Consider the following 26883-nt stretch of genomic DNA (forward strand, 5'->3'; position numbering starts at 1 on the left):
CTGGTTCTAGGATAGGAAAAAAATGCACTTATTTATATACACTTACATAACTAAATAATCTGTTTAAACAATTTAGGTGTCGTTCAAGGAATGATAACAGGAATCCGGGGATTGTGCAATGGTCTGGGGCCAGCTCTTTATGGATTCATTTTCTATATATTCCATGTGGAACTGAAAGAACTGCCAATGACAGGAGCAGACCTGGGGACAAACACCAGCCCACAGCACCACTTGGAACAGGTGACTCTTTGCTCACATGATAAAAACAGTTTATTTGGCTTGATTGAAGGATGATAAGGGTTTTTTGGGCATTAAAGCTTTTATTAAGATTTATATTATTTTAGATTGAATTAAACACTTAAAAAACAAAGCCTAAGGGACTATGTTCTCCTGTACAGTTCTTTGTGAAATTGGCTTTTTTCTCTGGAGAATTAAAAATGAAATATTTTAAATTAATTTGTCATATACACCTAATATATTAAGTTCCCTATATTAAACCTACCTTCTGTATGAAGAGTCAGTTAAGTGCTGGTAAACATCTTTGTTCACCACTTGTTTGCCATATTTCCCTCATTACAACTGAAAATATTACCAGCAAACATTGTCATCTTCGCCAATACAAACAGCTCACCAGTTTCCTTATTTAGCAGAGTTCTACACTAATCTTCTAACCAGCTAAGGCTGCTTTTAAATAAAGAATGTTTGTTTGTGGCTTATACACAGGTGAAACTGGTAAGACAGGCTTTTGCTAATGATGAATGTGATTTGGGGCTGAAACAAAGGCTGTTTGCTTCTCATGGGAACAGCGTTATCAGTGTTTTCCCCACTTTCAGTCACTGGAGAATTTAACAGTTACTTTTTTAAACACAGAAAATGATCACTGATTCTGCTCCTGTAGTTAGTATTGTATGCTACTTGATCTTACTTTTGACATCTTCCTGTTTTCCTCTTGAACAAACAAGTGAAGGCTCACAAAATATGTTCAGATTTTGTGCTGCAAGCAACAGTATGGTACTTTTACACAGGCTGTTTTAAAAAAATCTTTTGGCTTTTTCTTGGTTCATTTGTTATCCCCAGCAATTTATACTGAGAGTATGATAGTGTCCCTTTTCTCCTAAAAAGCAAGTATGTTTTCTAACACTGGCTTTAATGGAGAAAGAGAGAAGCCATTGGCTTATAATTCATAGCAATCAGTTAGTACTAAAAGATAGGCAGTTTCTACTTAGGAGCAAAGATGTCTGTGCTAAAATTAAAATCCTCATTGTCTTTTTCTGCCTCAGAATTCCATTATCCCTGGCCCCCCCTTCCTCTTCGGAGCCTGTTCAGTCCTGCTGGCTCTGCTTGTTGCCTTGTTTATTCCGGAACATACCAATTTAAGCTTACGGCCCAGCAGTTGGAGAAAACACTGTGGCAGTCACAGCCATCCTCATAGTACACAAGCGCCAGGAGAGGCCAAAGAACCTTTACTCCAGGACACAAATGTGTGATGATCGAAATCAGGAAGAGGTTACTATCAGCACCCAGGTCTTAGTTTTCACCTGTAGTTCTGGATGTACATTCCATTTCCATCTACAATGTACTTTAAGATGTCTTAAGAAATGTATCTGCATGAACTCTGTGGGAACTAAAGAAAGAACAGAACAGTTTTCCAAAGATGTTACAGTTTCTTTTGAAAAGAAACCTTTGGTTGATTAGCACCGATTTCTTGCCACTAAGCTATTTGTTTTATTATACATCCTTTAATTAAAATTAAAAACTATATATGTAACTTCCTAGATACTAGCAATGTCTCTGCTACCATTTCCTTCAGGTGTTGAGCTTTAACTCTATTTATGCTGACTCACAGTGAGACAGAGTAGGTAGTATGGGTGTAGACCTGTTCATTTTAACATTGTAAAATCTTGAGTCGGATTTTAATATTGTAAAATCTTGGGTCAAATAATTCAAAGCCTTAATGCAGATGCACTAAAGTAAAGAAATGGTAGATGAATTGTTTGTATTAACAAAAAAAAGAAAATTATACTAAATCTGAATCATGTTCAACCTTTTTTGTATTCTTTTTAATTTTAAACATTCACATTTTTGAAATGACAAAATATCAGCCATTTAGAATTTAAATTGGGGTGTTTAGAGCCTGTAAATCTAAATGCTGGCTCAAATTTGTTCCTCAGCTACTTGTACCACTATTCTTTTAATGTTTGCATAATCCTAAGAACCTCAACACTTGAATACATAATCTAAAAATTATATTAGTAAAGCTGGTAGCCTTGAAATTGTCAATGTGATATCTATATGTAGATAAATATATATATAGTGGCCTTTCAGGACTGTCACAGTAACACTTTATTTACAGAGCTAATGTTTGTCCTAAATTTTCAGGACCCTAGAAGAGAGCTTTATACAATTACTGATGTGAATTTCTCTAAAGTGTATATTTTTGTGTCAGGTTATATTATTTAAAAAAGTGTTACTTTGTAAAAATTGTATATAAAGTATTGTATAGTTTACACAGTTTTCATCTTGTGTGTGGTTACTGCTTAATGCTTTTTAAACTTGGAACATTCACTATGGTTAAATAAGGTCTTAAAAGAAATGTAAATATTCTGTTAATAAAATTAAATATTTTAATGATTTTTTTTTTTTTAAAGGAAGTCTTGATCTGTGATTCCCTACTAGGCCTGTTTTGGCTTTTTTTTTTTTTACCATAATCACTTTTATAGTAACAAAGCTTTAAGCTTTCTCCCTTTGAATCTATTTCTTTTCCCTCTCTCTAAAATATTCTTGTAGAAAGACAAAGGAAATGAAAATTTAGTCCATAAATTAACTGGAAGTACTTAATTTTCTAAGCACAGACATTGTAGATCAATTCTGCTTCTGTTTTTACATACTATTTTACATGTCAGTACTCCCAAAATAATAACTTTATTAACAAAGCTCACAGTTTACAGAAATACATTAAATGCAGCATTTTGATTATTAACACATATACAATTGTACAACACAATTTCAAATAAGTTTAAGAGGTAAAGAATTAGCACACTCAGAAGTCTGTTAATATAAAAAAATCTTTAGCAAGTTCATATCAAAATGATCTCTAACCTATCTTTTGGAAATTCAGTTTTCCATGTGTGGATATGGAGGAGGATTAACTGCAATTTTTTAAAAAAAGAGCTACCTGTAATGCCATACATCCCTCAACAAACTGTGACCGTGTTACATATATATTACATAGTATTTACAAGAAAGATTCTAATATCACCAAGAGGCATCTTTCCACATTATTAATAGGTGTTTTCAAGTTATTGTAACCAAGTGTTCTTACTAATATAGTATATCTAAATAATGAAAGCTGTATATAAAAAGTCACTACCTACACTTACTAAGTCTTTTAAATTAGATCCCTGGTTTAAGACAGCTTGCAACTGCCAGCAGAGTTGCAAAGTGTCATAATACACAATATTGTGCCTTCATAAAAAAATTAGCAAAGATTCTTTGTCTTACCATGGAATCCAGTATTACTGGTATGTCATTATTATCTTGAAATGTCTCTTTCATCTGTGTAATAAGGTCCTTGAAAATACTTTTTAAATACCAAGTGAACACTAGCAATCTTTGCAAACAAAAACTGATTTGAAGGTTTCTTGAGAGAATGCTACTCTACTGGATGGTTGTCCAACAAGAAAAAGGGGACACTGTGATTCTATATGAATTTTTTAAAATCACCTAACATTTTGTCCAAGGAACAATTCTTACTTAAAACTTAGTTACAGGGAAGAGGAGAAAGTTAAAACTTCTAACATTTATTTTGCCTGTTTTATTAGGCAGACATTAAGATAGGCCCACTTTGATACTATAAAAAGCAAATACAGTGAATATTCATGATGCTCTTTGATTCTGTATAGTATTAATTTTTAAAACAAAATTCCACTAATACAGATCTGCATAAACAATAAAACAACAAATGAAAGAGAAATAAGTGGATGAGAGTAAGACTTCCAGGAAGCAATGAAATCCTATAAACTTTGCAGCTCAAGTGACTTAAATTAAAGCACTTATACCTAATCTGGTCATGTAAATACACTGTCCAAATTATCAAATTGACTTAGTAGACTTGCTCAACAGTTAATTTTAAAGGTTTCAAGGAAAATACTCACAATGAAATATTAAATCATTTCATTCAAGGTAGTTTCAGCACTTTTCCCTTTACTGTAAATATCAACAATATAGATAACTAGAGATAATCATTTTCCCTCATAATTCTCAGGTGGCAAATTTAAAACATTATACCAATGAAAGTGATAATATGAATCATTAGCATTCTTTGGTTTGATATAACTATGGCTGAGGTTTTGATGGACCCAGATATTCAATATGATTAGAACGTCCCTTACAAGGATTAACTCTTCCCTTAGAACTTCTGAGAATTTCTAAGGATTAGTTTAATAACATTCATACCATTATTCTGTAAAACACCAGGTTCACAAGCTAAAAAGCATCATTTACTCAGAATCTTCACCAATCCCCAATATAAATTTGTTCCTCTAAACTGCCATAAAGTATAGCAGTACTGATAGGATCCAAACAATCTAGTAAGAGTAACTCATGTAAACTTTGAAACTTGTTTAGGATTTGATCTATGCTGCTAATATATTTTTAAACCATGTGAATTTCAACAATTTCAATAAGAAGTAAAAGATGACACTAAGCTTAACTGTTTGATAACTGCCCAGGGAAATAAGCTGAAGATGCAGAAGGGAGGACTGTGGGTTTTGAAGATGTCTGTGATGCTCCTAAAATGCCATCTTTTTGATGGTCTGCAAATGAGAAAAAAAATTATTCCCTAAGTCTTTATAAAATACATTTAATTAAACCACAGTGTATAATCCATTTCAGGAATGTCTTCTCACCTGCATTATTAAATAGATTTTGGCTGAGTCCACGTAAAGGAATGCTATCTTCCCTTTTCTTCAGATATTTGGATTCCAGCCCTAAATTTTCACCACTTAAAAGGAAAATAGCAATTATTTACTTAATTTAACAGTCTTATTTTCTTTTTAGTAGTTAATTTTGATGGTTTAACAGTTTTAAGATTTATCTATAGATATACATACACCATACATAATATAACTATATTTATGGCTTTATTCAAAACAAACCAAAATTTTCACTGGTTTCTTAAGCAAATAACTTATTTATAAGCCAAAGTACCTTTCTTCCAGTAAAGAGTAAATTATAACAACATTAAAAATTCCTTAACAGGTGGGATAAAGAATGTAGGGGGAATGAATATTCTAGTACTATAAAATTTTAAACTAGTGCATGATACATGATGAAAGAAAAATACACATGTTCATGCCTTGAGACTTTAGAATATTTTTAGTACTTCCTATCTCATCCTGTATTTAAAATGAATTTCATTTTCCTTTGGCCAAACTCTTCAGAATTTTGTATGCTTCAAAGTTGTAATTAGTAGTAATGTACACTGTACAGTGATTCTATCAGATGAATACAAACAAAATTTTGAAAAAAAAGGGGAGAATTCTGCAGTTCTATTTTTCCCCTTTCTACCACCATATCCTTCTTTCAAAAGCTGTCTGGTGTTAGTTTCTCTAATAGTTCACTTGTAACAAGAAGTCAAAGGTACTTGCAAAGCAATGACATTATATCCCTTACTATATTAAACAATGTTTCTTCCCAATTTTCAGAAAAGAACTGTGTGTGAGTAGGCATTTTTTTCAGTTTTAACTTTTTTTCTTTAACCTTTGATACCCATTGCCACTTTTTATTTGCTGACAACAAATAAAGGAACAAACCAACTCTACGCAGGAAAAAATTCAAAATGAGCAGTCCTAATGTTATGGATACATGATTACATTTGATTTTGTAGCTCAGATATATTTTCTGCAAGTAAAATTGGTGTGTATGATGCAATTAAATATATAAACATTATGGTATTCTACCATTAATATGAATTCCACATGCTCTGCCTCTTGAACAAGAGAGATTAAATACAACAAATACATTCATTTCAGGACTTAAAAGAAATCTGACCTTTTTTAATAAAGGAGGCTCACAAACTATGTTAATGCTCATCTTGTTGCCAATTTTAGAGGAACCAATAAATAAAGGAAAGAAACCTGGGAAAAGAAGCTTCTTTGACCCACGTTAGTAATTTAGTTTGCAATACACTGGAATGATGATAGCTCATGATAATGACTGCCAGCAGCCAGGCCTTAAAGGAATTAAGATTTTAAGTCAATAAGGAAGCATAGTCTTAAGAAAACAATACTGTAAAAATGGGGACTATCCAGATACAAGTTAGCATATATGAGTTGTTTAATTTAGCCAAAACTCACTGATGCAACAAACTTCAATAAATAATTTGTGAAGAAGTCATAAGTAAGCAGTAAAGCTTATTTATGTTAGCTATGGAACAATCTCACAAACCTTTTTACTCTTATTACCAAAGAATTCTAGCAGTTTAATTAGCTGGTTTCTCAGATTATTTAACAGTGGAAGCAATTCATTCAGAAAAATGCAGCACTTCCACAGGCAGACCTACCAATGCAGGAAAACAAAAAACAAAAGCAGCTGATAGGAGGAATTAAAACAGATTTCTATATAATTGCCCAGAACATTTGAAGAGTGATCTTCAATTATGTAGGAAATCTCTTTTAAAAAGTAAAATTTTAGTATATGTCTAATTGTATCTTATAGCTTAAAAAATAGGAGAAATCTTTCTTATAGTTAAGAGTAACTCAAATTATACTCATCAGCCATAAGAAGAAAACATCCTACCATTTGCAACAACATGGATGGAGCTAGAGGGTATTATGCTCAGTGAAATAAGCCAGGTGGGGAAAGCCAAGTACTAAATGATATGTGAAGTATAAGAACAAAGAAAAACTGAAGGAACAAAACGGCAGCAGAATCACAGAACCCTAGAATGGATTAACAGGTACCAAAGGGAAAGAGACTGGGGAGGATGGGTGGGAAGGGAGGGACATGGATTGGGGGGAAAGGGGGCATTACAAATTAGCATGTGTAATGTGCGGGGAGGCATGGAGAGGGCGTGCAACACAGAAATGACAAGTAGTGACTCTATAGCATCTTACTATGCTGATGGACAGTAACTGTAATGGGGCTTGTGGGGGGGACTTGGTGAAGGGGGGAGTCTAGTAAACATAATGTTCCTCGTGTAATTGTAGATTAATGATACCAAAAAAAAATTATGCTCGTCAACTTGAAATATCATAGATAAGTAAGTGGGCATCATAGCTTTCAAATGCTTAAAAATTCTTTACGAAGACTTACAAAATTGCAAACATTAAATTTTACCAGCAAGTACTTACTTTTCCTTATCAGTTGAGCAAGGCACATTACTAGTTGTTCCTGAGTGAGTATCTCCTAGTGATGTGTTTGGTTTTGTAAATTGCAAGTTAAACTGAACCTGTAAAGAGAGAAAACATTCATGTAACTGAACTAGTGAGAACTGAGAGTTCTACATGGTGAATAAATGGTTAAATTTTTTTCTATAATTCTAGATCACAGAAGTACAGGTTCAACCTATATTTTATAAACAAGTACATTTTAGAGAAGATTTAATAAAAAGAATTCTATTTCTCCTTACCAAAAAAATTCCTATAATATAACCAAGATGAATAATACAGGATCAATCAGAAATGGTTCTCTTCATTATTTTGAAAAAAAAACAAGAACACTAATACATTTAGTAAGTATAGTGCTAAAAGTAACCACAATGATACAATTCTTCCCTTTATAAGAACTTTTGAAGTCTAATGAGGGCTAGGAATTTGAATTTTGAAATAGTCAAAAGTAATCCAAGAATCTATGCACAAATCCAAATTGAAATACCAACATGTAAGATACAATTTATTTAAAGTAATAATGACTATGATTGAGTGGGCTTCATACCAGGAATGTGTAATGGGTTATCTATTAGGAAATCTATAAATAAAAATCACCACACTGATAGATAAAAGAAAAAAATGTGACAACTTGCATAGAAATAGGGCATGAATAAACAGTATCTATTTTTGGTAAAAATCCTTGAAACAGGGAAACTAGCATACTAGCTTAAAATGATAGAACTGTACATTAGAAAGGTTTATGCTTCTGTACTTGGATATCAAGGTCAAAATTCTAAAAGTTAACAGTTCTCCCTATATTTATCGACACATTTAACATGATATAACATTAAACAAAAATAGTATTTTTTCTTAAACTTAAGACACACTGATTCTACTACTCCTTATATAAAAACAAACCCATGAAGATTAAGGAAAATTAAGAAAAAGTATCAAATATTTATATATAATAAAGTTTCTGAACACCAACCATAAATTGAAAACTGGACAAAATAACAAAAAGAATGGTTTCTGGACAACAGAAGTACAGGACTGTGAACTCTCAGAGAAGTGTAATCTCTACCATCAACCCAGCTTTCTAACTACAGGCATCTCCTGATTGCAGGTACACAGGGCGAATATAATTGCTATATAGAGATCAAGATCAGAGTTCAGGGAATTTGGAGTGATGAGTCCACAGGGCAGAATTATGATGAAACAGGAGCTACAATGAGGAACAAGCTAAGGAAATCTGCACGTGGGTCCTCTTGAGTTTTTGCTGAGTACTAGGTACATGCACAGGGTAAAACTCAACAAGGCTGGGCAAATAAAGGAGAGTTTCACATTGAACAATCCCAACATTCATACCCATACAGACAAAGTGGACAGTCCTTGGTAACCATTTAGGGCATTCAGTGGAGGGCTGTGAGGGGCTTTGTAATAGGACTGAACTATCTCTTGAGTAAAAGCTACTTTAGATGCACATTACTAAAGCTATAAGAAAAAAAGCAGAAAGCCTCAAGAGATCAAGATGATCCACGAGTAACTTACGTACCTACCACTCTTAAAAGGAAGATAACAAAATCCATACAATCAACAATGTAACACTGACAATGTTCTATGCTCCATCAAAAATTACTAGAAAATAGTTATACCAACACAAATCAGTTAATAGAAATGGATTCGGAAATGATAAAACAAAGGCACAATAATTTATAATTAAGGTAATTATAAATATTAACAAGAGTTTGGTGGAAATCAGAAGTATGAGAAAAATGGGCCACATAAAAGAGAATGAAATGGAACTTCTAGAGATGACAAATTCAATATCTAAAATGAATGATGACAATGTATATTATGAGAACAAGAAGAAAATAAAACCAACAGTAGAGATAAAATGAAATGCAAAACAAAATGAACAATTTAATAGAAAACAGGAATAGAGCAGAAAAGAGACAAAGAAAGAATGGCTTTAGCAAGCTGATAAATTTTAATAATACATACATTAAATTTTGAATTGTTAAAGACAGCATGTTAGAATGGGTAAAAATATAAGAGTCAACTACAGGATATCTAAAAGAAATCCAATTTAAACATAAAGACAGATTGGTAACAGTAAAAGGGCAGAAAATGTTAAGTAATAAACGTGAACTGTAATTGAGGACAATCAAACACACTGAAGGCAAGAGAAACCAAAAGCAATAAAAATAACTCATTTTATCCCAGTAACTATAAGAATTTCAGGGCATTTGTTTAAAAAAAAAAATTAATGTGTGAGCAATAGGATTACGACATTTACATTTTTCTACTTTATTCATTTCAGATGATTCTGATGCCAGTGAAGTTTTACAATCACTACCCTACAGAATATCTCATCAGGAAGAAAAGAGTGGCCTGATTTTAAAGTTTCAAAGGACTGATTTGCAATCCTATTAGAAAATGCATTTAAGAATGCAAACAAATGCTTCACTTGGAGTTATAAACAAATGCACTTATGATGACTCTTAGAACCTAACTTGATATTAGTATCAAGGTAGATTCTTCTTTCTGCTGAGAAATGAAAAAAGGAACTCCTCCGGGTCAAACAGAGTGAAGAAATCCCCCTTTTTTCATAGTTCTCTTCTGCCCCAACCCTCAGGCAATTCTGTGGAAGCAGAAGTGACAGTAAGGAAGACAGGACACAATAGTGAAGTGGTGACAGCAGCAATGACTAGACAACACCTAAAACTCTAAAGGAAGGGAAACGAAGAGGAATCAAACCCTCAGACCAGAGGCACTATGGTCACACAAGCATGGGGCAAATTCTTATCACTTTTTTTCCTTCTCTGCCCTCCCAAAACATAGCACCAAATGCAGACACAACTGCAGGAACTGCATGGCAGAACAGGGGAACTTAAGCCCATGGCTTCTGGCTAGAAACCAGGAAGGTGGACCCTGGGGTTTCAGGAAATTTGGGGCAAATCACAGTAAGGAACTCAAGAAAGATATCCCATAAAGTTGTGTATGAATTTCCAGCCTCACTTCCAAGCTAGATAGGCAAGATCTAATCCTAATCAGCATACCAAAGGCTTTGAGAACAGAACTACAGGGTAAACTAATGACCAGATCGCAGGTCAGGCACTAGATGGCACACATACTGACAGATCCAAACAACATGGCAAAGTTTTTAAAGACTGAACTGACACAGGCACCAGAGCCTACTGAAGCAAATCAGAACTTACAACTTGAACCTAACAAGACTGTTTGCTAAAAAAAAACGTCACATTCTCCATAGGATTTAAATAAGATATAGACACATGGATACAAAATCACTCAACAAAGAACCAGGAAAAATTTAGCAATTCACAAGGTAAAAGACAAACCAACAGATGTCAATGCGAATATGACAAAAAATACTGTTACTATCCAAAAAACACTTACAAGCATCTATTATAACTATTCTCTAAGAAGTAAAAGTGAATGTTCTTGAAATAAATGTAAAAAAAAAGTCTCAGTAGAAAAACAGATGTGCAAAAGAAACAAATGGAAATTTTAAGAACTGAAAAATTCAGTGGATGGACTCCATAGCAGAATGGAGATTAGAAGGAGTAAACTTGCAGACTGATCAAAAGAATCGATCAAATATGAAAAACTGAGAAAAATATATTTCAGAAGAAAGAAGAATAAGCCCACTGACCTTTGGGAAAATAAACCAAGGTCTAACATTCATGTAGCTTAAATCCCAGAGAGGAGACAGAGTATGGTACAGAAAAAATATTTGAAGAAATAATGGTTGTACACCTCCAAAATTTAGCAAAAGATATTAATTTTCAGAGGCTTAGCAAACCCCAAAAGCATAAAGTCAAAGAAATCCATGCCCAGACAAATCACTGCCAAACTGCTGAAGACTAAAGAAAAATAATTTTGAAAGCAGCCAGAAAAAAGAAAGATGCATTATATATGGTTGAACAAACAATTGGAATTGCAGATTTCTGAAGGAACTAGAACATTTTTGAAGACCTATAAATATAAAATTCTACATCCAGAGAAAGTATCACTTAGGAATGTGAAAGAAAGGCATTTCCAGATGAAGAAAAAAGAGACGTCTTTGCCACAAGACCGCCTCTAAAACAAATTCTAAAGAATGTTCTACTATTCAGTGAAATTATTCCAGAAAAAAAAAACATGGAAAACCAGCAATGAAGGAGAGCAAGAGAAATGGTAAATAGCACATAAATATAACAGACTATGCTTCTCCAGTCAAATTTAATGGTTGACAGCAAGAATTAGATTATCAGATGAAATTTCCAATTATACAGGTGTAATACACATGAAATACCAAAGCATGAAGGGGTGGGTATTTATATTCCACTTGAAGCAGTAAAATATTAATTCTGTACACACTGCGGAAAACTAAAAATGTGTATTATAATGCCTGAAGCAACCACTAAAAAAAAGTATACAAAAGCTATAATAAAAATCATCAGAAAAACATGGAATACCAAAAAATGTTCAATTAATTAAAATAAATCAGGAAAGGTGAAACCAAGGAATGAAAAACAGGTAACCATTTAAAATATGATATACATAGGATTAAAAGGGCAGAAAAGATGTTTCATACAAAAACACCACTCAGATGGAAGGCTGAGTAGTTATATTCATATCTAAGTAGACTGCAGAGCATGGGAAATTACCAAAAATAAACAAGTGAATTATGTTTATGATAAAAGGGTCAAGTATCAAGAAGACGACAATTCTAACAATTCAAATGGTGTATGTAACTAACAAAAGAGCTGCAAAATAAATGAATCAAAAACTGAAAGAATTAAATGGAAAAATGATACAAATGGATATATCCACAGTAATAATTGGAGATATTAACACTCCTCTTTCAGTAATTGATAAAACCAGCAGACAGTCAACAAGGATATAGAAGAACTGAAAAAAATAAAAAATCAACCCACTGGATCAAATATTTCCATCAGTGAACTTCATCCCAAGAATGCAAGGCTGACATAACTGAAAACCAATACATCTACTAATGAAAGAAAAACCAGATAATCATATCAATTAATGCAGAAAAAGCCATTAATAATGAGTTTAATACATGAGTTTAGCCAGGTTTCAAGATATAAGATTAAAATACAAACATCAATTACATTTCTATACAGCATGAATTAATATCCTGAGAAAATAATAAGATTATTACATTCAGTAAAGCATCAGAAAGAATAAAACACTTAGGAATAAATAAAATAAATGCAAGATCTGTATTTATCTGTACACTGAAAACTGCAAAACAGAAATGAAAGAATATTAGATTAAGGGAGAGACAATAACATGCACGGATTGAAAGACATTGTCAAAATGCCATTTCTTCCCAAATTGACCTATAAATTCAGTGTACTCCTATAAAAATCCAAGTAGAATATTTTGTAGAAGTTGACAAGCTGACCTGAACACTTATATGGAAATATAAAGAATCTAAAATAATGGAACAATTTTGAAAAAGAACAAGAGTTGGTGGATTTGATAAACTGGACTTCATCATATCAAAAATCTCCATGCTTCCAAAGGGAAAATGAAAGAGAAGACACAGACTAGGAAAAATATTTGCAAATCATATATTTGATAAATTATTTGCACTCTGAATATACAAAGAAGTTATTACTCAATAATAAGACAAATATAATTTAAAAATGGGCAAAAGATTCAGATTATTTCACTAAAGAAGATATGCTGATATCAAATAAGGACATGAAGAGATACTCTCAACCTAATTAGTTTTTAGGGAAATGTAAATTAAAATCACAATGAGAAACTTTTACTCACCTATTAAAAAGGCTATAATTAAGTAACTGACCATACCAACTGTTAACAAGGATTTAAGAACAACTTGAACTCTAAAACTGCTGGTGGTAAATGGTACAACCACTTTGGAAAACTGAGAAATGCTGTACCTCACACCTCAGGCTAAACACTACCAAGATAAATCAGTCATCTGATCTCAGCTCCTTTTTCATTGCAGAAAATTCCTCACATTCCTTATAATCCCCATGATGAGATTATGTTTGACCATGAGCATTTATCCCACTAAAAGAGAATCAGAATCATATATTCTAAAGTGTTTTAAGAGATTCTACCACAGGTATTTCTTTTTTGACACCAAATAACATCTCTTCTTTAACAACAGTTTAGCTTGAAAGATACTGGTTTATAGGCATATCTCAGAAATTTGCAGGTTTACTTCCAGACCATTGCAGCAAAGTACGACAATAAAGCAAGTCAAATGAACTTTTTGGTTTCAAAGTGGATATAAAAGTTATGTTTATACTATAATCTTTTCAGTGTGCAACAGCATTATGTCTAAAAAAAGTACACACCCTAATAAAATATTTCATTGCTAAAAAAATGCTAACCATCACCTGAGCTTTAAGCAAGTCATAATCACTGATCACAGATCACCATTAACACATACAATAGTAATGAAGAAGTTTGAAGTATTGCAAGAATTACCAAAATGTGACAGAGACATGGAGTGAGCAAATGCTTTTGGAAAAATGGCACTGATAGAGTTGAAGGTTGCCACAAACATTCAATTTGTAAAAAAATGCAAAATTTGTGAAGCACAATAAAGCAAACCAAAATAAAACAAGGTATGCCTGTACTATAATGTTGTTTCACCACAAAATGCAGCACAATAGTGACAGGGCCTTTGTCTTGTTCACTCTGTATCTCCTGCAACTAGAATAATACCTGGCTATAGTAGACATTCATTAAATATTTATTGAATAAATGAATCCTTGGCTATTGTTATCTTCAAAAACAAAGAAACAAGTTATTTTGTCTATCTTGCTTTAAAATTATCCAGTGTTGTTCTATTTTGTCAGCATGGCACTTTAAAAAATATTCCCATTTATTTCCTTCAGCATGGTTTTGTTTGTTGCTTCATTTAACTTATGTAATATTTTTGCATCCAAATTTAAATATCTACTTGAATGCACTAATCTTAACAGTAACATTTTTAAACATCAGGTATATCACAGAATCAATGTCATGAAATAAAATGATTTTTTTTTTACTGCAACTAACAAGGCCATATTTTAATCACCAAAGCTGCTAGCGAAGAATACCTAGGTCAGTACATACATTTTTAACTTCATTCTTTAATTTCTGAGTACATTTTATCATTAATAATAGAAACATTAATGAAGCACTTATCACACATCAGACACTATTTCTAGCAAATGCATTAACTCACTTAACTGTGACAATAGTCCAGTAAAGCAGATAAAATTAATGCTCCATTTTATAAGTAGAGAAACTGAAGCATGAGAGTTGGATGTTGTTTTTGTTCTTTAGTGGCTGCCCCAACTTCACATTGATATAGGCAGGATTTAAATAACATCAGATTCTACTTTCTTAACCACTAAACTATATTGTATAACATAGTAGTTGAATGGTATATACATAAAATTCACAAATATTTATACATTTGAGATTCAAGTTTGAAGAGTATTGTTTTAGGTTTTGTTTACTCTTGGCAATACGTGATCAAAACAATATGGAGATCGGAGAAAGACAAGCACCAGGTGACTTCACTCATTTGTGGAGTATAAAAACAAAGCAAAACCGAAGGAACAAAACAGCAGCAGACTCACAGGATCCAAGAAGAGACTTGCGGTTACCAAAGGGGAGGGGTTGGGGAGGGCGGGACAAGGGGATTGTGGGGTATCATGATTAGTGCACATGGGGTCATGGGGAAGACAGTGTAGCACAGAGAAGACAAGTAGGGACTCTGGCATCTTACTACGCTGATGGACAGGGACTGCAATGGCATGTAGGGGGGACTTGATAATATGGGTGAATGTTGAAACCACAGTGTTCATATGAAACCTTTGTAAAATTGTGTATCAATGATACCTTAATAAAAAATAAATAAAAAATGGAGATCATGATATAAGAAACACTGAAAGTCTTACTGTTATGTCTAAGAACATCCTTATTATAATGACTCCTGATTCCAAAAGAGCTATGAGAAAAATAATCTTATTATTTTATAAATCATATTTAATCCCACCAACTAAGCAGCCATCTATAGCAGTTCTTGTCCTCATTTTGGACATCATACATGGAAAACTATTTAAAATAAAGAAGAAATTGTGAATTCAAATCATAATTCTCAAGAAAAAAACGGATCCCAAGTTGCAATCAGACTTGAGTATACCGATATTCATTAGAAAAGAACAGCATTCCTTTCAATACACATATCTAGTTCTTAATAAGCAATGTCAGAAAAACCAATTAAATGAATCTAAATATACTCTTACATAATGATATTCTAAGCATAAAAACTTGGGCTTAATTCTCATTTCACAAGAATTCACCATAGCTCCAAATGGCAATTAATAAGGCAATGGCTAAAAAAGAAGCACATGCCTAAGCAACACAGGCAACTTACTTTATTAGGGCAGCTAAAAACTAATTTAATAAAGAATTTGTAATAGGTTTCAAAGTCCTTACTTCTAACTTTTGTAAAGTATTCTTCTCAAAAATGTTTGTCTCTATGATTTAGAAAAAAATCAATTTGGACCTGAATCTGGAATGAAAATAGAATCAGTGGCTGGACTGAGTAGATGAAATTATTGTGAAAATACAATTACAACTGATGTGAAAACAATATAAAAATCTAATAACAATGATGAGAAAGAACTCAAATGGGTAGAAAAAAAGCCTTATAAGAAAGCAAATAAATCAAGGATTGGAGGGATTTCTAGGCATATGCTATTTGAGACAATGTTGCCAGAACTACACTTTGGAATGTCCTATAAGCTTGCCCTATCAGACTTCAAATACTGAGTATGGAATCCAAACATGTCACCACAGCTAATAGAATAGTATGAAATCAGTAATCCCAGTTAGGTTTGAGAGTTGTAGGAGACATAAGTAGAAGAATAAATAAAAATGGAGAGACTGAGTAGGAATAAGGTTTAAAGAGACTGATACCCAAGATTTTATAAAGCACAGTGACTCAAAAAACATTATATGGGGGAGAGGGGCGGAAGATGGCGGCGTGAGTAGAGCAGCGGAAATCTCCTCCCAAAACAACATATATCTATGAAAATATAACAAAGACAACCCTTCCTAGAATAAAGACCAGAGGACACAGGACAATATCCAGACCACATCCACACCTGAGAGAACCCAGCGCCTCGCGAAGGGGGTAAGATACAAGCCCCGGCCCCGCGGGAGCCGAGCGCCCCTCCCCCCAGCTCCCGGCGGGAGAAGAGCAGGCAGAGCGGGAGGGAGACGGAGCCCAGGGCTGCCGAACACCCAGCCCCAGCCATCCGGGCCAGAGTGTAGGGCCCTCGATACTGGGAAAACAGGGCAGCAAGAACAGTGAGCAGGCACTGGAGGCTGGGCGACAGAGGACATAAGAAAAGCGCGTGACCATTTTTTTTTTTTGCTTTTTTGCTGCTTTGTTTTGGCGAGCGCTGTTTGGAAGTCTTAAAGGGACAGGGACCCCAATATTAGGGAAACAGGGCAGAAAGACCGGTGAGCAGAGGCCTGAGGCTGGCACCGGAGAATAAAGAAAAACGAACGACCACCTTTTTTTTTTTTTAAATAAAAAATTTTTTTTTTTTTAATTAAAAAAATTTTTTTTTCTTGTTTTTTTTTGTGGTCGTTGTTTTGTTTTGGCGGGTGCTTTTTGGAAGTCTTAAAGGGGCAGGGCGGGCCACTTAATCCAGAGGTAGGGAATCCGGGACCTCTGGGCACCCTAACCCCTGGGCTGCAGGGAGCAGGGAGGCCCCTTACGGAGATAAATAGCCTCCCAGCAGCTCCTGCTCCAACGCGACTCCACCATTTTGGAGTAGCTGCCCGAGCCAGGCCACGCCCACAGCAACAGCGGAGATTAACTCCACAGCAGCCGGGCAGGAAGCAGAAACCCTGTCTGCGCGCAGCTGCGCAGGACAAGCCACTAGAGGCCGCTGTTCTCCCAGGAGAGGAGGGCCACAAACCAACAAGAAAGGAAGTCCTTCCAGCCGTCACTCGTCCCAGTTCTGCAGACTATTCCTATCACCATGAAAAGGCAAAGCTACAGGCAGACAAAGATCACAGAGACAACACCAGAGAAGGAGACAGATCTAACCAGTCTTCCTGACAAAGAATTCAAAATAAGAATCATAAACATGCTGACAGAGATGCAGAGAAATACGCAAGAAAAATGGGATGAAGTCCGGAAAGAGATCACAGATGCCAGAAAGGAGATTGCAGAAATGAAACAAACTCTGGAAGGGTTTATAAGCAGAATGGATAGAATGCAAGAGGCCATTGATGGAATTGAAATCAGAGAACAGGAACGCATGGAAGCTGACATAGAGAGAGACAAAAGGATCTCCAGGAATGAAACAATATTAAGAGAACTGTGTGACCAATCTAAAAGGAGCAATATCCGTATTATAGGGGTCCCAGAAGAAGAAGAGAGAGGCAAAGAGATGGAAAGTATCTTAGAAGAAATAATTGCTGAAAACTTCCCCACACTGGGGGAGGAAGTAATCAAACAGACCACGGAAATACACAGAACCCCCAACAGAAAGGATCCAAGAAGGGCAACACCAAGACACATAATAATTAAAATGGCAAAGATCAAGGACAAGGAAAGAGTGTTAAAGGCAGCTAGAGAGAAAAAGGTCACCTATAAAGGGAAACCCATCAGGCTAACGTCAGATTTCTCAACAGAAACCCTACAGGCCAGAAGAGAATGGCATGATATATTTAATACAATGAAACAGAAGGGCCTTGAACCAAGGATACTGTATCCAGCACGACTATCATTCAAATATGACGGTGGGATTAAACAATTCCCAGACAAACAAAAGCTGAGGGAATTTGCTTTCCAAAAACCACCTCTACAGAACATCTTACAGGGACTGCTCTAGACGGGAGCACTCCTAGAAGGAGCACAGCACAAAACACCCAACATATGAAGAATCGAGGAGGAGGAACAAGAAGGGAGAGAAGAAAAGAATCTCCAGACAGTGTATATAACAGCTCAATAAGCGAGCTAAGTTAGGCAGTAAGATACTAAAGAGGCTAACCTTGAACCTTTGGTAACCACGAATTTAAAGCCTGCAATGGCAATAAGTACATATCTTTCAATAGTCACCCTAAATGTTAATGGGTTGAATGCACCAATCAAAAGACACAGAGTAACAGAATGGATAAAAAAGCAAGACCCATCTATATGCTGCTTACAAGAAACTCACCTCAAACCCAAAGACATGTACAGACTAAAAGTCAAGGGATGGAAAAACATATTTCAAGCAAACAACAGTGAGAAGAAAGCAGGGGTTGCAGTACTAATATCAGACAAAATAGACTTCAAAACAAAGAAAGTAACAAGAGATAAAGAAGGACACTACATAATGATAAAGGGCTCAGTCAAACAAGAGGATATAACCATTCTAAATATATATGCACCCAACACAGGAGCACCAGCATATGTGAAACAAATACTAACAGAACTAAAGGGGGATATAGACTGCAATGCATTCATTCTAGGAGACTTCAACACACCACTCACCCCAAAGGATAGATCCACTGGGCAGAAAATAAGTAAGGACACGGAAGCACTGAACAACACAGTAGAGCAGATGGACCTAATAGACATCTATAGAACTCTACATCCAAAAGCAGCGGGATATACATTCTTCTCAAGTGCACATGGAACATTCTCCAGAATAGACCACATACTAGGCCACAAAAAGAGCCTCAGAAAATTCCAAAAGATTGAAATCCTACCAACCAACTTTTCAGACCACAAAGGCATTAAACTAGAAATAAACTGTACAAAGAAAGCAAAGAGGCTCACGAACACATGGAGGCTTAACAACATGCTCCTAAATAATCAATGGATCAATGACCAAATCAAAATGGAGATCCAGCAATATATGGAAACAAATGACAACAACAACACTAAGCCCCAACTTCTGTGGGACACAGCAAAAGCAGTCTTAAGAGGAAAGTATATAGCAATCCAAGCATATTTAAAAAAGGAAGAGCAATCCCAAATGAATGGTCTAATGTCACAATTATCGAAATTGGAAAAAGAAGAACAGATGAGGCCTAAGGTCAGCAGAAGGAGGGACATAATAAAGATCAGAGAAGAAATAAATAAAATTGAGAAGAATAAAACAATAGCAAAAATCAATGAAACCAAGAGCTGGTTCTTCGAGAAAATAAACAAAATAGATAAGCCTCTAGCCAGACTTATTAAGAAGAAAAGAGAGTCAACACAAATCAACAGTATCAGAAACGAGAAAGGAAAAATCACGACGGACCCCACGGAAATGCAAAGAATTATTGGAGAATACTATGAAAACCTATATGCTAACAAGCTGGGAAACCTAGGAGAAATGGACAACTTCCTAGAAAAATATAACCTTCCAAGATTGACCCAGGAAGAAACAGAAAATCTAAACAGACCAATTACCAGCAATGAAATTGAAGAGGTAATCAAAAAACTACCAAAGAACAAAACCCCCGGGCCAGATGGATTTACCTCGGAATTTTATCAGACATACAGGGAAGACATAATACCCATTCTCCTTAAAGTCTTCCAAAAAATAGAGGAGGAGGGGATACTCCCAAACTCATTCTATGAAGCTAACATCACCCTAATACCAAAACCAGGCAAAGACCCCACCAAAAAAGAAAACTACAGACCAATATCCCTGATGAACGTAGATGCAAAAATACTCAACAAAATATTAGGAAACCGAATTCAAAAATACATCAAAAGGATCATACACCATGACCAAGTGGGATTCATTCCAGGGATGCAAGGATGGTACAACATTCGAAAGTCCATCAACATCATCCACCACATCAACAAAAAGAAAGACAAAAACCACATGATCATCTCAATAGATGCTGAAAAAGCATTTGACAAAGTTCAACATCCATTCATGTTAAAAACTCTCAGCAAAATGGGAATAGAGGGCAAGTACCTCAACATAATAAAGGCCATCTATGATAAACCCACAGCCAACATTATATTGAACAGCGAGAAGCTGAAAGCATTTCCTCTGAGATCGGGAACTAGACAGGGATGCCCACTCTCTCCACTGCTATTTAACATAGTACTGGAGGTCCTAGCCACGGCAATCAGACAAAATAAAGAAATACAAGGAATCCAGATTGGTAAAGAAGAAGTTAAACTGTCACTATTTGCAGATGACATGATACTGTACATAAAAAACCCTAAAGACTCCACCCCAAAACTACTAGAACTGATATCGGAATACAGCAAAGTTGCAGGATACAAAATCAACACACAGAAATCTGTGGCTTTCCTATATACTAACAATGAACCAACAGAGAGAGAAATCAGGAAAACAACTCCATTCACAATTGCATCAAAAAAAATAAAATACCTAGGAATAAACCTAACCAAAGAAGTGAAAGACTTATACTCTGAAAACTACAAGTCACTCTTAAGAGAAATAAAAGGGGACACTAACAGATGGAAACTCATCCCATGCTCGTGGCTAGGAAGAATTAATATCGTCAAAATGGCCATCCTGCCCAAAGCAATATACAGATTTGATGCAATCCCTATGAAACTACCAGCAACATTCTTCAATGAACTGGAACAAATAATTCAAAAATTCATATGGAAACACCAAAGACCCCGAATAGCCAAAGCAATCCTGAGAAAGAAGAATAAAGTAGGGGGGATCTCACTCCCCAACTTCAAGCTCTACTATAAAGCCATAGTAATCAAGACAATTTGGTACTGGCACAAGAGCAGAGCCACAGACCAATGGAACAGACTAGAGAATCCAGACATTAACCCAGACATATATGGTCAATTAATATTTGATAAAGGAGCCATGGACATACAATGGCGAAATGACAGTCTCTTCAACAGGTGGTGCTGGCAAAACTGGACAGCTACATGTAGGAGAATGAAACTGGACCATTGTCTGACCCCATATACAAAAGTAAACTCAAAATGGATCAAAGACCTGAACGTAAGCCATGAAACCATTAAACTCCTGGAAGAAAACATAGGCGAAAACCTCTTAGACATAAACATGAGTGACCTCTTCTTGAACATATCTCCCCGGGCAAGGAAAACAACAGCAAAAATGAGTAAGTGGGACTATATTAAGCTGAAAAGCTTCTGTACAGCAAAAGACACCATCAATAGAACAAGAAGGATCCCTACAGTATGGGAGAATATATTTGAAAATGACACATCCGATAAAGGCTTGACGTCCAGAATATATAAGGAGCTCTCACGCCTCAACAAACAAAAAACAAATAACCCAATTAAAAAATGGGCAGAGGAACTGAACAGACAGTTCTCCAAAAAAGAAATACAGATGGCCAACAGACACATGAAAAGGTGCTCCACATCGCTAATTATCAGAGAAATGCAAATTAAAACTACAATGAGGTATCACCTCACACCAGTAAGGATGGCTGCCATCCAAAAGACAAACAACAACAAATGTTGGCGAGGCTGTGGAGAAAGGGGAACCCTCCTACACTGCTGGTGGGAATGTAAGTTAGTTCAACCATTGTGGAAAGCAGTATGGAGGTACATCAAAATGCTCAAAACAGACTTACCATTTGACCCAGGAATTGCACTCCTAGGAATTTACCCTAAGAATGCAGCAATCAAGTTTGAGAAAGACAGATGCACCCCTATGTTTATTGCAGCACTATTTACAATAGCCAAGAATTGGAAGCAACCTAAATGTCCATCAATAGATGAATGGATAAAGAAGATGTGGTACATATACACAATGGAATACTACTCAGCTATAAGAAAAGGGCAAATCCAATCATTTGCAGCAACATGGATGGAGCTGGAGGGTATTATGCTCAGTGAAACAAGCCAAGCGGAGAAAGAGAAATACCAAATGATTTCACTTATCTGTGGAATATAAGAACAAAGGAAAAACTGAAGGAACAAAACAGCAGCAGAATCACAGAACTCAAGAAGGGACTAACAGGTACCAAAGGGAAAGGGACTGGGGAGGATGGGTGGGTAGGGAGGGATAAGGGGGGGAGAAGTAGGGGGGTATTAAGATTAACATGCATGGGGGGGTAGGAGAAAAGGGAGGGCTGTACAACACAGAGAAGGCAAGTAGTGATTCTACAACATTTTGCTATGCTGATGGACAGTGACTGTAAAGGGGTTTATAGGGGAGACCTGGTATAGGGGAGAGCCTAGTAAACATAATATTCGTCATGTAAGTGTAGATTAGTGATAGAAAAAAAAAAAAAAAAAAAAAGGGCAGTTCCTGTGTGGTAACCTCCAACGAGTTCTACACAAGGGTATAAAGGGCATATAAAAGTGTAGGCAAAGGGTCTGTTTGTGTTTATACAGAGGATCAAAGCCTAATTGGGCTACCCCGAAAATGAACTAAGATACGATATGAAAAAGAACTTCCAACATCTGCACCCTCTGGAAGACTCATGCCAGAAGATGATCATCAAAAAACCCCAACAAAGATCCACGCACTGCTACAGCTGTAGATGCACTCATCCCACCAGTTCCTGGACCTGCCATGGGAATGAGGAAGGAGATATCTAAGCTGGCCTGTGCATACAGTAAAACAACAAAATTGGACTGGATCTATACTGTTGGAACTCAACCAAGAATTTGGAGAAGTGCAAATTGTAGCGCTCCAAAGTCTTACAACTACAAACTATTTATTGTTAAAAGAACATATGGCATGTGAACAGTCCCCAGGAATGGGTTGTTTTAATTTGTCTGATTTCTCTCAGACTGTTCAAGTTCAGTTGGACAATATCCACCATATCATAGATAAGTTTTCACAAATGCCTAAGGTGCCTAACTGGTTTTCTTGGTTTCACTGCAGATGGCTGGTAATTACAGATATGCTTTGGTTATGTAACTATACTCCTATTATGTTAATGTGTGTGTGCAATTTAAGTAGTAGCTTAAAACCTATACATGCTGAAGTTACTCTACAAGAAGATATATCAAAGAAATAATCAATCTTCCCATGTTTTCTTCCGCCTGCTACTTCTATAGCTTTTCTTCTTCCTTCCTAATTACAACCCTTAAATAGAATTCGTGCCTCATATCAAATTTACCGAGTATCATAATTCTTCCAGGTGGTAAAGATACCTCAAGACAAATGCTGGGCATAGAAGCCACAGGGCATAAATATGCAAAGAAGTAAAAAGCTAACTTTTTCAAACAATAAGGCTTCTCTCTCACTTACCAACTTCACATTTCCCTGTATGGCCCCGGAAGATGACTGGTTAGCCAGAGACGGGTAAGATTCCTCAAGGGAGGAACAACCTAAGACAGGCACAGTCGCAGGGGGGCCATCAGGTGAGAAATTGTGGATCAACAGAGGTGAGGCTTAGAACCTCACCCCCCCTGTTCTGAGAGAAATCTTCTGCATACGTGGATGTTTTATTGCCCTGGTCTAGCTTGGATTAACACATAGTCTACAGGCACACACCTGATCATCTACATGTGCTCTCTTACAACACTAAACTATGTTTTCTACCTTTATCTTGTATCTACCTACCACTTCAGCATTTTATTAAAAATAATAATAATAAAGAGAGAAATGTGGTATCCACATATAAATCAAGTATAAAAACCAAATGAGTATTCATATTTGAACTGACTGTTTATAGTTCATAATGCATGAGCAAAACCGAAAGTTTCTGTGATGACTGCCCTTGTACTGTTCACTATGTAACTTATTCATTATGTAAGAATTTGTTCTACATGTAAAAACTTGTTTGTTATGCCTCAGAAGATTGGAGACTGACAAAAATTAGGCTTGGGGTGGAATAATGATTGTGCATTGAGCATTGACTCCCCTATACAGAATTTTATTGTCGTTAACAACCATTTGATCAATAAATATGAGAGATGCCCTCACAAAAAAAAAAGGACAGACTTCCAATGGTAAAATAAATTAGTAACCGGGATGTAATGTATAGCATAAGGAATATAGTCAAGATATTGTAACAGCCTGGTAGGTTCATAGCTGGAACCTAGAATTATGTATATAAATGTTCTACCACTGTGTTGTACACTTGAAACTCATGTAATGTAATACTGTGTGTCAACTACCCTTCAATAAAAAATAATTATTAATTAAAAAAAAAAAAAAAAAAAAAAAAAAAAAAAACATTATATGTAGTGCATATGTATCTCCTGTAAGCATATGTACTAGATATTCAGTAATATATTCATCTAACACATTACCTAATACTAGCAACTGATCAAAGAATAAATTAATTTTTAAAAGATGAAAAATATTTGTCTGTTAGTAAGTTGCTGTATTTTTTTTTTTCAAGTATTAGTTAATTTGGCTACCTTTGGTCCTGAAACCGGGTGGATAGTATTTTTAGCAGATAAAGGATGAGGAAATGTATTCTGGAATGCAAATGCAGAGGAGACAGGATAACCAATCCCACAGGTTGGGTAAGTCAGTCTACCATCAACCTAAAAATAAAAACATGAAAAAGGGTAAGGATGAGAAATTAGTTCTAAATAGTACTTACTGATTCAGGAGACATCAGCATCTATTATAAAACAACTAATAGTTTAAGAGCACAGTCTCAGAGACCAGTTTTGTTTTCCATGACCCCACAAAACTCTGCTTTATTATAAAGCATGAGGCTGGGCACTTGGGTTTTCAGAGCAGTTATGCAAGCTTAGACAAAACAAACCACTGAACCTGCCCTTGAACTAAGTTAAAACAAAGATCTCTGGACCATCTTGATTCTCTCTAGGACTCCCATTTCTGAAAAGGGTGTTTGGGAGCACTGAACTCATAGACCAATATCAGGGATAAAAGTAATTTTCTGCCAGACTGAATAAAAACAATCTGTGCTCTTATACTAATTAGAACAATAATTTGCTTTGCCACTAATTTTCAAATTGTGACATCAGCATTAACTAATGTTATGAAAACAGTTTATTGTTGTAAGAGGACGAATGAAACACAAATCTTAAGAAGCAACATCAGTGGCCATATGACAAAATACCTTTCACACAGCTATTTGTCATCAGTTATTTAGGTTAAACCTACAAGTTTTTCAAGTTGTAATTCAATACCAGTTACTTTTTTCTGCTCCTTTTCCAATTTAGCAGTAATTCCTTCCATCCTTTAAACCTCAAATGCTACCTGATTTACTAGGGTAGATTAAAAATTCAATTAGGTATTCTGCATTTTTAATCCTTTGCCAGTGCCCTCCAGCCAAAGACTACCAGAAACTTGTCAGAGGTGTACACCATGAGGTTTGCTGTTCCTTGCAATAGGGGAGACTACACACCATGAAAAACCTAGAGAGAGGAGAGTCTCAGTAAGAGGGTGTTAAAAAACAGACTTATTTATTGGGCTTAGATACATGTCAGGTGACTTAAGGGACCATTTAGGAAAGAGGGACCTTGTTGTGAATTGGACACTATGAGGAAATGGGGATAACTGTATGACTGGATTATCTGAATAAATCTTATCTAATGAGGTTGGAGGAATGTATTAAGGCCAAGGCTGTAACTGGTAATGAAGCCACAGCAGTCACTCACATTAGGCAGGATAGAAGCATGCTCGCTCATTTGTGTGATTTGGAAATTATTTTTGTCTGTGTTCAGACACAATTATGGGATGGTCTTGCTTTTGTCTTGTACCATCTCAGTCACACAGTGGCCTCGTCCAATGTTGATATTCTGTGCAATTTGATGAGTTCAACAGGAGAGCCCTCAGGCCTAGCTATGAGAGCTAAGCCAGCTCCAAGTGACACCTAGGCCTAACTGATGGGACCAAGCTGACTCCCACACTCAAAAGAAAGAGCTGCTTTTCTTTTTCTCCCCTCTTATTTCCTGCATGGAAAAGGCAAGAGACCTGGTCCTGGGAGCTAGAAGCCTATATCTCATAACTGGTTTCTTCTAGAATCTAGAGCTGACATGCCTGATCATAGGGCTTTTCTTCTTTTCTTTTTCAAATAGAATTCACTTTAAGCTCCTTCTACTGTAGTTCCAAACTTGAGCCTAAACCCTGTTCTCTCTCCTTGAGGCCTCCTAAATACACTGTGTGCATGTTCAGCTTCTCAGTGGGTTTGGCATTGCTTTAGTTACTACTGAGTGATTTAAGTATCCATCAAAATTTTACACAGCGTGCCTTGAAGTACAGCCTCTTTGGTATGAGCAAATCCCACTTCCAAGCACATGTTAAACTCTACTTCTGTGCTAATTGCAGGACTCCTGTCCTATTAGTGCCGGCACCATAAGTCATAGAGACTTCCAAACTATCTGGGAATATGTTTTGTTTGAGGAAATTTACTAAGACCCTTCACATCTTAATTTAAATCTTACCACATTAGAATTAGAAGAAATTCCACTTCTGACTGTGTTGCTACTAGAATGTACAGGCGGAGTGGTAGAAGATCCCAACACATCTGGCTTTCTCACTAGCTGATTTTCATTTAGTTCTTTATTTAACCATGTGATTACTTAAATAAAAGA

The 26883-nt window shown here is 35.6% G+C and overlaps 2 protein-coding genes across 4 annotated transcripts in view; one reads left to right on the forward strand and one right to left on the reverse strand.

Moving 5' to 3' along the window:
• The window catches only part of MFSD14A (major facilitator superfamily domain containing 14A), a 35634-nt gene extending 33003 nt beyond the window's left edge, over positions 1–2631 (forward strand). The window contains exons 11-12 of the mRNA XM_036883886.2: positions 77–240; positions 1281–2631. Of these exons, the coding sequence (XP_036739781.1) occupies positions 77–240; positions 1281–1487 (371 nt within the window). The 3' untranslated portion in view covers positions 1488–2631. The remainder of the gene's footprint in view (positions 1–76; positions 241–1280) is intronic.
• Positions 2632–2763: 132 nt separating this feature from the next.
• Positions 2764–26883, reverse strand: part of SASS6 (SAS-6 centriolar assembly protein) — a 46857-nt gene continuing 22737 nt past the window's right edge. For 2 of the 3 annotated variants that reach the window (XM_036883884.2, XM_036883885.2), the window contains 5 exons: positions 26734–26870; positions 24733–24861; positions 7353–7450; positions 4908–5002; positions 2764–4814 (listed from right to left, as the gene is read on the reverse strand). In XM_036883884.2, coding sequence (XP_036739779.1) covers positions 4708–4814; positions 4908–5002; positions 7353–7450; positions 24733–24861; positions 26734–26870 — 566 coding nt within the window. In that variant the 3' untranslated portion in view covers positions 2764–4707. The remainder of the gene's footprint in view (positions 4815–4907; positions 5003–7352; positions 7451–24732; positions 24862–26733; positions 26871–26883) is intronic. The other variant, XR_008997074.1, reaches the window with a different exon arrangement.

Source organism: Manis pentadactyla, chromosome 4 (assembly GCF_030020395.1).
Source record: "Manis pentadactyla isolate mManPen7 chromosome 4, mManPen7.hap1, whole genome shotgun sequence".
Lineage (NCBI taxonomy): Eukaryota > Metazoa > Chordata > Mammalia > Pholidota > Manidae > Manis > Manis pentadactyla.